A 12,344-nucleotide genomic window follows, 5' to 3' on the forward strand; every position below is an offset into this window, starting at 1 on the left:
CCATGGGCACAATGGTGAAAAATATCGAACTTGCAGAAAAGGCGGGGATGTATCCCTGAACACTCTGTCCCCCTGGCTCTGGGAGGTGCAGACGGGAAGGAAGGGTGTTCTCTGAGAGGGGGGAACAACCCCATGCTCCTTAGGAACATCAACCAGCTTGTCCTCTTCCTGCCTCTGCAGCCTGTGCCATGGGAAGAGACAAACCAAGGAGATCATTGAAGAAGCAGCAGATTTGCAGAGCCTGTCGTGTCCGTGCACGACCAGCAAAGCACTTGGTGAGGAAGAGCAGCAGCTCAGCACGGGGCTGACCCTGAGACACAGGCTCCCCCATGGATCCCATTATTCCCAGCCACAGCAGCGAGTTTTACTCCTCACTGACAAGCTCATCAGAGGTTTCTTAAAGCTGGCAGCCCTCAAGAAAAAGCCTCCTGCACTGGGAGGGGAGAAGCAACCAGGTTTCAGCTGCACGTTACCAGCAGCACACTTTTCCCCTTCCCTTTTGCACCCAACAGGGATTGAGGAGACAGTATCTGCACTGCCTTGCGCCAGAGGATCCCGGTGCACTTCCAAAGCAAAACCAATGGGTTTGGCATCCCACCACTTCAGTGACACAAATGTGTTTCTGTGCATGAAACAGAGGTGCCAAGAGAGGAAGGGACTTTGCCCAGCATCACCCAGGAAAGAAGTCAGCATCTCTGAATGCAAACCCTACGCTGAGCCTTGAACCACCTCATCTTTTCCCTCATTTTGGCCTCCTCTGCAGAGCTGCAATGCAGTTAACCTCTGCCTTTATTGCTGGTTGCAGCAGAAATCATTCTAGTGGTTAGAGATCACAAGCGGGAGATGAGAAGGGAGCAGTGCTGCACAGTGGTTGCTCCTTACTGGGAGCCTGAAAAGTTGCACAAGGATTCCCCAAGTCACAGAAGCTTTTTAAGCCTCATTTCCCAGTTCATCCCCCCAGGCTGTCAGTGTTTCTCTGCTGCCTGAAATGGCAATTTCAAAGCTTCACCAGAGGCACCCTTGGAAGAACCTGCCCCCATCTCTCACCACCAGGATGACACAGGTTGCTGAAGCCCAAAAGCACTTCCAAGTCCTGGCTGCCCTCCCTTCCCTGCACAGCCCCCCCCCCTCCACATCTGCCCAGCTGAGGAGCAAGGCCAGAAACACCTCCTTGGGCCAGAAACCAGGACACTGGAAGGCAATTCCCCAGCCTACAGCAGGACGGGCCTCCACCTTCTGGGCCAACCGAGCACTGTATCCTGCGTGTGGCTGGAAAAGGAGCCTGACACCTTAGCAAAGAAACAAACTGCTTGAGTATCATAAGAGTTGTGCCACCTTGCAGCTCTTCAGTGCTACTGCTCAGTGCAGTCCCAGGTACCGAGTGCTGACACCTGCCTCAGCCTCATGGACCCTCCGCAGTGCACGCAGCTCTGAACTCAATAGTTTGTGGCTCCCAAACGTGGAATTTGCCCTCTGAGGCAAGCCAGTGATTGCAATCAACCTTCTCTCCCCAAAACATCATCCTCAGCTGTAGCACGGGTGGGACTGGAATGGCAAGGGTTAAGCTCCACGCTGTGCATGGCTCTGTCTGCCCTAATCCCTTCAAAAGCCCCAAGAGCCCTCTGAGGCTGTGTGTTAGTTTTCCCCTGGTGCATCTATCTTGCTGGGAGGAATCTCTCAAACAAACCTCAGCTTCTGCCGCTCCTCCTCTTCCTCATCAACCAAAACGCTTCCACTGGAAGTGGGCCGTGATGCCACTCTGGTTGTGGATGACCAGGGATCTTGCTTTGACAGCGTGAGGGAAGTCTTCTCAACTGTCAAGGAGCTCTTGTCAAGCCTGATGTCAGCATTTACAGCTGCTCCACAGAGGCTTTTGTGAACATCTTCACCTGGAACAAAGCAAAGGCAAAGTCTTGGCTCATCTCACTTGCTGATGGAAGTACAAGGAACAGGGCAATCTGCAGGCAACAGGAGAAAGAGCTGCAGTTCTGAGCTGCATCAGCAGTTCCCCACATCAGGACATTTATCGTATCCTGACAGCTGCACATGATATGGCATGAGGATGCCCTGGCACCACCTTAGGCACCTTAATTTGGGGGGTGTTCGTTGAGATTTATCCCCAAGGTGACAGCATTTACAGTGAGACTTTGCAGATGTGCCCGGGTGCCCTTTGGGCTGCCATCCCACTCAGGTCACAGGGAATTCTACACCCAAGTCACTCAGTGACGCTGAGGAGCCCCACCTCAGTCATGGCTTGCCCAGGCTCTCCTGCAGGCAGGAGATGCCCCCACTCTCGTGTCATCCTCATCTCCTGCTCCTCAAATATTGGCCATAGCTCTCATCTCAGAAACCAAGCGGGAACATTTGAAATGAAATGGACAAGGGCAGAAAGAACAATGGCAAGTACAGAGCAGCTTCTGTGCTGAGCTCTGCACTCAACAGGGTGCTATGGGGCCCTCGGATCCATCTGCCAACTCCTTCTTTTGCTCCTGCTGCTCTCACAGCCAAGTGCCTCACCACTGCCAGCACATTCTCCCTTGTCAAATGTGCTGCTGTTACCACTTCACCACTGGAGAAGTGAGTCCCTTCACCAGGGTAAGTGTCCGCTGGAAAGCTGGAGACTTCCAGCATCAGAGCAACACGCACAGCAGCACAGCCATCCCCAAGGGTTCCTCCAAGGTCCTGTTCACCACCTACCTTCAGGACATCATTACACCCTCACATTACTGACTCCCAGCCCTAGCAGCAGCTTCTTCCTAAACCTCACCATTAAATAACTGCTGCTCACAAGGGGGGTTCCACAGAATCATTCCCAGGCTACAGCAAAGCTCAGAGCACCCTAATGGCTACTGCTGCCACACTAACTGCTCCTCATAGTCACAAGTCCTCAGCATGGCCCAGCTCTCGGCAGAGCACCCACTGTACACATGCATCACATCACAAGAAGAGGGTCTCTACCTCAAAGGCCTTGCCAGGAACTGTAACACAACACATCGGGATGAAAAGCAATGACCAGTCAGGAGAGCTCTATGGGACAAGTTGCAGGCTCTTCAGACAGCTCTCTTGCACGTTAAAAGCCATCTCCTTTTTCAACCAGGCTCCTTGCTATGCCTTATTCCCCAACGGAGCACCCAGAATATTCCCCATCGCCCCCTGTGCACTGTGCTTAGGAAGATCTGCTGCCTTGTTACAGGCTGAACTATTCCAGCACAGCAATATCTGGCAGCCAGCATGGAAGCTTTGCTCTACCCAGCGTGAAGGAGTCTTGCAGAAGGGATTCAACAGGACAATGAAGCCATCAGATGATAATGGCAGACACTGCTCTCTTTGGAAGGACACACCGAGGGTGCACCAAGCACTTACCAGTGTCATAGTGAACAATCATGGGACTTGTATAAACACCGGTCTTTGGTGGGTGAAATTCCACCGTGACTTGCATCGCTTCTCCAACTCCAAGAGTCCCAATGGAGGGATCCACAGAGAAAGGGCTGCAACACAAAGAGAGAGATCTGGGCCCTCCGTTAACTTTGCAGTCTAGTTCACTTCAGCTCTCTTGTGCAAGCAAGGAGCAAGCAAACCACAGGCGGTACAAGAAAACCAGAGCATCCAGGATCAGAAACAGAGCGGGTGACTCTCCCTGCTGAAGAATCCCATGCAGAAGAACCCTGCAGAGGATCCCGTGGTATAACATGACCTCAGCCCCCCATCCTCTGCACACAGCTCTCAGCTCTTCACCTCTGCCATCCAGTTACTCACAATTCTACGGTTTTTGTGTAGCTCACTTAAACTTTTCTAATGCTTCCCATTTCTTTATTGCAAATCAGGACTGAAATAGTTCATTGCTGAAGTTCGGGAACTCTTAAAACCCTTGTCAAGGAGCTCTCAACACATGCTCTGTCACCCAATAGAGTAGTTGGCAAGTGCATTGCAAATAGATGCTAGACTTCACTGGGTACTTATTGTGCTGGTGACAACTAGGCCTGGAAATCCCGGAAGGAAACTGTACAGTGATTTACAAGTTCCTGCCCATGGAGCTCCACAGGGAAAAGCAGCAGCCTGCTTAAAGAGCACCCTAGAAGCCTGCTTAAACAGCCTTGCCAGCCTTTGGCAGAAGCTCCTCTCAGACCCTCGTGTTTCACAGGAGACAAGTTGAAAGTCTTCTGAATCCCGTTTCCTGGAGAAGAAACTGAAGCAGCTCAGGTGCACCAACTGAGACGCAGCAGGTCTTTGGTGCGTTCTTAACCTCAGCTCCTGCGCTGAGACCTCTGGGACCAAGCAACTCTCAACTCCCAGCCAACTGAACCGCCTGCCTTGCGGATGCAGTGTCATAAACACATTCCCCTCTCCAGTGCAGCAAACTGGAAAACCAGTGACTGGCTTCTGAGACCAACAGGAACAGGACAGGCTGTCTGCAACACAGTTCACCTCAGGCATTTGATGACGGGACCACCAGACTACCGTGAACTTGTGGCCTCCAGAGACCGGGTGTACTTGGTTCCTAGTGGCATGGAACCATTTCAGAAGGTTATTTGTGACCACAAGGGTGCAAACCAGCTACTCAGCTACTTGAGCCCTCTCCAGGAAATGTGGGAGAGAGACAGCTCCAGGAGAAAAGGCCCCCAGCCCTTTGCAAATGCACCAGGCACTTGGAGCATCTTTCACCTGCTCCCTCCTTGGCTTTCTGGTAGTCCACTTCTGAAGCCACCACCTGCTCCTCTCCACTTCAGAGCTCATTCTGCTTAGGCATATTTGGTCCCAGGCACCAGACCAAGCCCACGGGAAAACAAAGGCCCTAGACCACACACTCTTATTGCCAGGGCCTCCAGAGCAATTGCTTTCATCTATGATCTCTGCTTGCTAATATAGACACAGCTGCTGATCAACTCTTCAGTGCATCTCTCCAGCTCATTGCTTGCCCATTTCTTGATGCTGCCTTTGGGCTCCGTGACCTGAGCCCGTCGAGCTGTCCTCTGCCACACAGCACCTTCTGCAGCACTCCAGCTGCCTTCCTACCTTGGCTCTTCCAATCCAACAGCATCAGATCTGCAAGATGCTGCCTTGCAGACATCACTGCACTGTAAAACTTGCTTGCAGAGCTTTCTCAAAACCCCGTAAGCAATGGCAAACCCCACGTGTCCTGCCCATGTCCAGCACCTCAGATGCTCTGCCTCCTTTTTCTCACTGTTTACAACTCCGTAAGCACGCAACAGCGTTTTGCACAAGAGATGAGCTCCTTTACCTCAGAGTGGTGATGCTGTAGCAAGCCTCCCGCTTCCCCACGTTGCGCACCAGCAGAGTCTTCTGGGTGCTGAACCTGACTGGACACTCAGAGAAGTTCAGCTGCTCAGGGAAGTCCAGGCTGGCTCGGGCACCTATGGCTCGGATAGGCACAAAGAACTTCTCCCTCTCTGTGATGATGATAAGCTCCTCAAAATAATCCTGCAGGGAAAGAAACAAGCTCAGCACAGTGCCTTTAGCACCATGCCTGTGCCAGAAGAACTGCTGCTGGTTTCTGTGACTCTCACAGTAGCATTCGATAATGTACTCGCACTTTTTACCTTCATGGCCTTTCATTACAGATTATTTCACAAGCAGGGGCAGCCAGGGACCATGGGGCAGATCCTCTGTACCTTTCTAGAGGCATGCTGCTTGAGGATAGGACAGACTAGTCAACTACATTTAAGCAGCAAACACAAGATGAGTAAAAGGCCATGCACAGGCAGCAGACTCTCAGCCCTCAAGCCAATAGACATTCCATTAAATATTCCACCACTGAAGGACAAAAGAGCCTGAAAGAGGCAAGAGCCTCCAGCCTATGGGAGCACAACCTTCAGCACCAGCAAAGAGTCTCCCCCAGGTCTAGATCCAGTGCAACCCCACTGAACCCAGGACACTTCTTCAAAACCCACACCAGATGCCTGCTTTGGAATCCAGCCCTGCAGGTTCACCTCCCCTCAAGGCATCATCTCTCAGGACTTCCACTCTCACCTTGTTCTCATCAGGTCGGAAAAGGATGCGGTAGGTTGAAGACGTGCCCGGGGCTACCTTATAGTCCTCATCACTCGGGCTGATCAACTCAAAGTAAGGAGAGTTCCCCAGGATGACGTTCAGCAGACGAGGAACCTGCACGAAAGACACACAACTATGATTTTGTCACTTGGGGAAACTTGAGAAGGGACCAGGACAGGCCACGTGACAGCCTCCTTACCACCTTCCCAAAACACTTTTAGCTCTGAAGGTACACGCACGGAACACACAAGGCTGGACTTGAATCCCCTTTAACTGCTCCTGCTAAGCTAGCCTCTTTCCACTGCTCTTCCCTGTGCTTTGACAGGCACTTGCACACAGGTGGCTGAACAGGCTGAGAGAGGAAAACATGGCCTGCCAGAAACCAAGACTGACCAAAGAGCCACCAGGACACGGTGCACACTCGAGGTAAAGCATGACAGCAGGCAAGAACTGCACAGCCCTCGACAATCCCATCAGTCCAGGGCTTTCAAGGGGAAGCATGCTGGCTCAAAGAGCTCCTTTGGGTAGATACCACCAGTGCACGGCCAAAACCAGAATCCCCAGCATGGGAACATTTCCCCCATCTTGCAGAATAACGCTGGTGAGACATTTTATTCTGCATGCGCTGCACTGCAGCAGGGAACTTGCTCTGCTGCACACCATGTGAATTCCACTGCTCTCCTCCTCCAGCCCAGTGCTCAACCTCCACAGCCCAGCACTTACCCTGTCTTTGTTCCTCAGAGCTAGCGACGCTATGTAGAACTGGTGGGGAATGTAGTTCTCAAACACCACCTCGGATGGGAAAGGCTGGAACGACCTCTGGTCCCGCTCAACGGCTGAGAACTGCAGATGCAAGACAGAGCAGAGAGAGCTTCAGCTGCTGGGAGAAAGATTAACGAAGGAAGATCCCACACTCATCTCCAGTAAATACAGTCTCTTGGTGACTACATCTGCCCAGCTCACGCTAGGAGATGGCAGCTCACCCACCTCTGCTCTCAGCTCAGCAAAGGGTTCTGGACCATGGTGAGCAGCCTCAAGCTAAGAAGCTCTTTTGGAGGCTCTTTCTTCAGGTTGCCTTCTCCAAAAGGCAAAGCAGCGCTCACCTCCAGCAGAGCCCTCTGCTAAGCTGCTCGCTCAACTCCAGACACTTGCTGGAACAGCCACCAGCACTCGGGGAGCAAGCAAAACCCAGCAGTTTCCATGAGCCTCCACAGGAAACAAGTTGCAGGTGAACTTCCCTCTGGGACAGCGACACTGAGTCCCACACATCCCACATATCTTTTTTTGATGGAGAGCCGAGAAACCAGGCGGAAGACACCAGTACCAGGGAGGAAAGGCCAACAAGAAAGTAACAGGGCAGTTGGGAAACAGATAACTGAGGTGAATGCTGGATGGGGATGAAGTTCAGCTCTTTCCCCAGCATTACTGGGCAACTTGAGCTAGGCTGCAATTCGTATCCCCTTTCCCCAGGAGCTTTAAAGTTGCTGCTTCACTGTATTCTATCACTGCCACCACTGAGGGAGTCCTGTGACCCCAAGCACGTGGCAGTTGACTACAACAAAGCCAGAGGTGGCTCTTTGAACAGCAGGGTGAGAAATAGCAGCTCCTGCCCTTGTGTCCTGCCCCAGCCCTACCCCCAGTAGCTTTAGCGATGGTAGCTCAACTCCAGCAAAACCCACCAACTGCAGCACAGGTTCCATTGCTTCCTGCAGATCAGGACTTCAATGGCTCACTGCAAACACATGTTTTGCCTTTCCCCCAGCAGAAAGAACTCCACCATCACCAGCAGGAAATGACAACAGGACCTAATCACCAAGCTGCTTGGGTGAGCTGGAGGCAAGTCAGCCACAAGCACGTGCCCTCTTCAAATAGCACGTCAAACAGCAAGGAAAAGGCCAGGGAAAGGCTACCTTTTGATGGCAGACTTCACCCATGTCCCGAAGCTGGGCAGTCCGGGGCCGCCTCATCTCCCGAGGCCTCGCCAGCCTTTGCTTGCTGCTGAGAGACTCTTCTGCCTCTCTGACCAGCTTGGGATTACGAGATGCTACCACTCTGCTCTGGAATCCATCCGCCCTTCTGGAGGACCTCATGGGCCGGGGGGTCTTGCCACTGGCCATGTCGCAGAGCTCACCTGGAAGAAGAAACAATTGGACAATCCACAACCCCAGAACCTTAAAACCCCACACCCATGGAAGCCTGGAACCCACAACCTTAGGGAAGGGCCCTTAAAACTCACCCACTCCCAACCTTGCCACGGCCACAGACACCTTCCACTAGAGCAGCTGCTCCAAGGCCCATCCGACCTGCCCTTGAACACTGCCAGGGATGGGGCAGCCACAGCTTCTCTGGGCAATCTGTGCCAGGGCCTCGCCATTCCTGGCACACCCAAAGGACTCCAGCCTCTGGCATCCTTCCTAAGCGCAGAACGCAGGCCCTCCCCACCCTCACTCATCATTAGACCACATTTAGGCTCCATTCATAGACGTAAAACCCCACAACAGACAGCCCCTGAGCCAAAACAGCCTTTTGCTCTGGGTGCAGTCCCACCAGCCACGGAGACACACCAGGGGCTGCTGGCACTTCTCACCCTTTCTGCAAGGAGCCTGCTGATGTTTCTAACTAACTCAGCACAGAGCTCAAGACTCTGGTTAAGAACCAGAGTTTCTCAAGGCTACTTTGCCTGCTTGAAGTTACAAAGATTAGCTGGCAAAAACGGCTCCTTCCAGGCAGGAAACCACCCCACTGCCCAAGAGCACTTCTCCATGCAGAAGGATGCCCTCATTGTCACTTGGTAACACCCAAACTCGAGGCTCCCTACAGCCATTCCAGGCTGCCACAGCAGGAAAGAAGCAGGAAACCATCAAAGGCACAGGAGCAATTACCACAAATCTAAAGAAAATCCAGGAGGATATTCGCTCCTGCTTCCCTGTGTTCCACAGCACCTCTGTTGTGTGCACTTGCTCTACACAGCAAGACAGCACCTAGGCAAAGACGGCCATTCCCTGCCCCTCGACTCTCCCCCACACCCTGCACGCAAGGCAATCACTTCATGCCTTTACACCCAAGACAGCTACAGCACGGCACAAACGGTGTTTGTGGTGCTGGGCCCTTGGCAGCTTCAGGAAACAAGGCTACCGGTTCCTTTTGTTCTTGCAACAAACACCAGAGCTCTGCACTGCCTCTGCTCAGGAGGACCTGCTGCAGCAAGAGCTGGCCTTTAAAGCTGGAAAGAACTGCTTGTCAGGGGAGAAACCTCATGGGGATGATCCAACATTCATCTGATTTCAGGGTTTATTACCGGCTCTTAACTGCCTCATTCGTCCCAATTCTCCAAACTGTGATTTCACTTCACTTGAAACGAATCCTGTTGTCACCCCCACAACGCTTATTTCCAGAGGGCTTCCAACCTGCACAGCCCGGCCAGCCCAGCAGCTTCCCCTGAGCCCTGGAGCAAGGCTCTTCCCCAGCCCCAGAGCCCGCAGGGACCAGCCTCCCAGAGCAGCAGGAAAGGAGCACAACGGAGCAATCGGGCACATCTCCCTGCAGGGGCAGCACAAACCAGCACCCAGGACACAGCACCCCTCCAGCCCACCACCCCGGGGCTCCCTGCTCCCCACCTCACACAGACAAGGCTCCCTTTGCTGCAGGACCTACAGCCTAGCTCCAAGTCTCTACCATCGCTGCAAGCCGCACGGCAGTTCCACAGCCCCTTCAAGCCCTTCTACCTGCCCAGCCCTGCTCTTAGCCCAGGGGTGTTTAAATCCTGTGGCTATCACACAACTGCCCCATCCCTGCTGCCAACGGAGCTGCCTCCTCCCTGCCCAGGGCCAGACGCTACCTCAGCACGGGTGATTCACGCTTCTCCTGGAGGATTCCTCCCCGCAGGGCCTTGGCTCCCCAATGCCCTCGCACTGCTGGCACCTGTGGGCAGCTGGAGGGACAGGAGCCGCCTCGGTGGGGATGCTGCCCACCAGCACAGCAGGGAACTGCTGCTGGGCTGCCAACAGCCAGGGGAACCTGGGCACCAAAGGACAGGGCTGGCACCTGGGCTGCCCAGCCCCTCTCCTCAACGCTCTGGCTTTGCCAGCTAGGGCAGGTTTCACCAGCGCCTCCACGAAGCAGAGCTCAGAGCCTGACAGTAGCTCAAGCCTGCTCCTGCCTCAGTGCATTGAGCAGCAGCAGCTCCCTCTATGTCACAATAGGAGAGGTCCACACCCCCCGGAAAGAACGTGCTCACCCTCCCGCACCACTTCCACACCAAGGCCACCACCACCTGTGGCTCTGGGATTTCTCCAGCTCCAGGCTGGAGTGGAGACCCTGCTGCTTCCTGCCTTGAGCTCTCTCGCTATCACTGTCGGCCGCCTTGTCTCTCCTCTGCTGGCTTCCACGGCCACTGCAGGGCCTTGCTAAAGTTACAGCCTTGCAGATCCCTGCAGCCCCCCTACGCCTTCAATGTCTCCCCCGCACTGAAGGGCTGCAGCACCATTAAAGTGCACCTTACAGCACCAGTTGTTCACGCTCCGTGAGCGGCAGATAAATTGGTTTATACACTGCACATGAGCCAATCATTTCCCTGCTGCAGGAGTAAAGAAAAAAGCTTCCACACTGACTACAAAGCAACCATTTAATTCCTACTTCGCTGGCCCAGGAGGAGCCCACTCACACCAGGGCCATGGCCAGGCTGCCTTTGGGGTGACCCCTCTTGCTGTCCCTGCTGAGCACCCATCCATCACTTTGTACCCATTCAGCCTGCGCACACGGGCACACGCACCAGCCAAGGCCACCCAGCTTCCTGGGGCATCACAGCTGCCAGGAGCCTCACACGTTTTCAGCACAGCCTTTGCCAGAAACAAAACCTTCCCATGAGACTCTCAGGGCAGCAACCGAGGCTGTGACTGCCAGGAGACAGGGCACAGAAAGATGGGCGCATTCTGGATGGAGGTTCGGGCCCAATTCAGCAAGGTACTGGCACCACGTCTCAGGTTAAACAGGAAAGGGGACAGATGTCAGGGGCACTGATAACTGTGCAGCAGCTACAGAATGGTTCAACAGTCATTCCTGGGGCTGACACTGCCTTAATCCTAACTGCCTTGGCCTCATGTCTCCACTGGCAGATAAAAACCATCAAAGTCACCACGATACTGAGGACAGAAACATCCTACAGTACCCCCACACTGCAGGACCAGGGCTTAGTCAAAGTCACACAGCCAGAGCAGGGCTCAGTCTCTCTTCCCTCACACCCAGCTCTTCTCTCCCTCCTGCCGGGGCCTTCTCCATGCCACCCAGCACCAAGACACACCACAGCCTAGGGAGTACAGGCTCCTCCTCTCCTCCCCCAAGATACAGAGCTTCCTTCAGAGCCTGAGCACATGGCAGCTCTTTACTTCCTGGCATCACACACATTTGAAACCATGCTTACACCCGAGCACCCACAGCCCAGCAGGATCCTCCCATGGTCAGCTCCAAGGACCACACCAGCTGCCACAAGCGCTCCTTCCCTCCACCTTCTCCTGAGCAAGACAAACAACAGCCCTCACGTGCTTTACCTGCTCCACCACAGCTTGGTTGGCATCTGCAGCTTCAGACATCCCCTGGCAGCTCCATTTGCAGCAGGACTGGGCTCCTGGGCTCCTGCCTTTGCAGCAAGCTGGTCATCCACAGCAGGGCTAATACTTCTCCTGTGGGGCACCTTCAAACACCAGCACGTGGGTCTGTGATTTGAAGCAAGGGAGAGAAAGATCAGACCAGGAGACACAGGGAGGGGACAAGCCCAGCCCGTGACCTGCCTTTCAACCTGAGCCCACAGGAGCACCGGCCACAACCCCAGCACCTACGAAGCCCCACAGGCTCTTCAGAAGCTGTGAAAGGAGCAGCTTGGGTTATTTATCACTTGGGAAGCACTGGAGGGACAGGCCCATCTCTTGCTGCTGATAGGCAGCTGGGGCAGCTCTCTGCAGCACGCACGCTGTGCTCAGAGGTGCTGGGCAGGCTGCAGGCACAAGCCCTGCTGTGCAACGAGCTTCCAAACTGAAGCAGGCACCAAGAAATAAAAGCAAAGATGAATGTGGCTTTACCTGCCCCGGGCAGGTGCCTTCACAGGCCCATTACAACCATGTCACAGCCACAACTGTCTGAACTCAAGCAAAACCCCAAAGCAATCATTGCTCTGCTCAAGAATGGACCACTGGATTGTCTTTTGCTTAGTCAACTATTTGACTGCATTTGTACCTGAAAGTCTTTGGCCAAAAACACTGTGAGTTTTGTCAAACAACAGCTGTGCAGAGGCTCTCCTGGGCTGGAACCCAAGCCAGGGCTTTGATTTTTAAACAGGGCAG

The 12,344-nt window shown here is 53.9% G+C and overlaps 1 protein-coding gene across 1 annotated transcript; it reads right to left on the minus strand.

The window, feature by feature from the left end:
• Window positions 1-1,677: 1,677 nt before the first annotated feature.
• On the minus strand, window positions 1,678-11,571 carry LOC117437694 (hydrocephalus-inducing protein homolog). The gene is made up of 7 exons (XM_034072264.1): window positions 11,556-11,571; window positions 7,920-8,140; window positions 6,733-6,852; window positions 5,989-6,123; window positions 5,240-5,439; window positions 3,364-3,488; window positions 1,678-1,889 (listed from the first exon to the last, which is right to left on the minus strand). Exons 2-7 carry the CDS (start codon window positions 8,124-8,126, stop codon window positions 1,678-1,680), a joined length of 999 nt encoding a protein of 332 aa, XP_033928155.1. The 5' UTR covers window positions 8,127-8,140; window positions 11,556-11,571.
• Between the last annotated feature and the right edge of the window lie 773 nt (window positions 11,572-12,344).

Source organism: Melopsittacus undulatus, chromosome 26 (genome assembly GCF_012275295.1).
Source record: "Melopsittacus undulatus isolate bMelUnd1 chromosome 26, bMelUnd1.mat.Z, whole genome shotgun sequence".
NCBI lineage: Eukaryota > Metazoa > Chordata > Aves > Psittaciformes > Psittaculidae > Melopsittacus > Melopsittacus undulatus.

Coding starts and splice junctions, on each gene's coding strand:
- LOC117437694 (XM_034072264.1), bottom strand. CDS start 8,126: ATGGCCAGTGGCAAGACCCCCCGGCCCATGAGGTCCTCCAGAAGGGCG. Junction 6,124..6,732: donor CTCTGAGGAACAAAGACAGG/GTAAGTGCTGGG, acceptor TCTTTCGTGCAG/GTTCCTCGTCTGCTGAACGT. Junction 1,890..3,363: donor GATTGTTCACTATGACACTG/GTAAGTGCTTGG, acceptor GCTTTGTTCCAG/GTGAAGATGTTCACAAAAGC.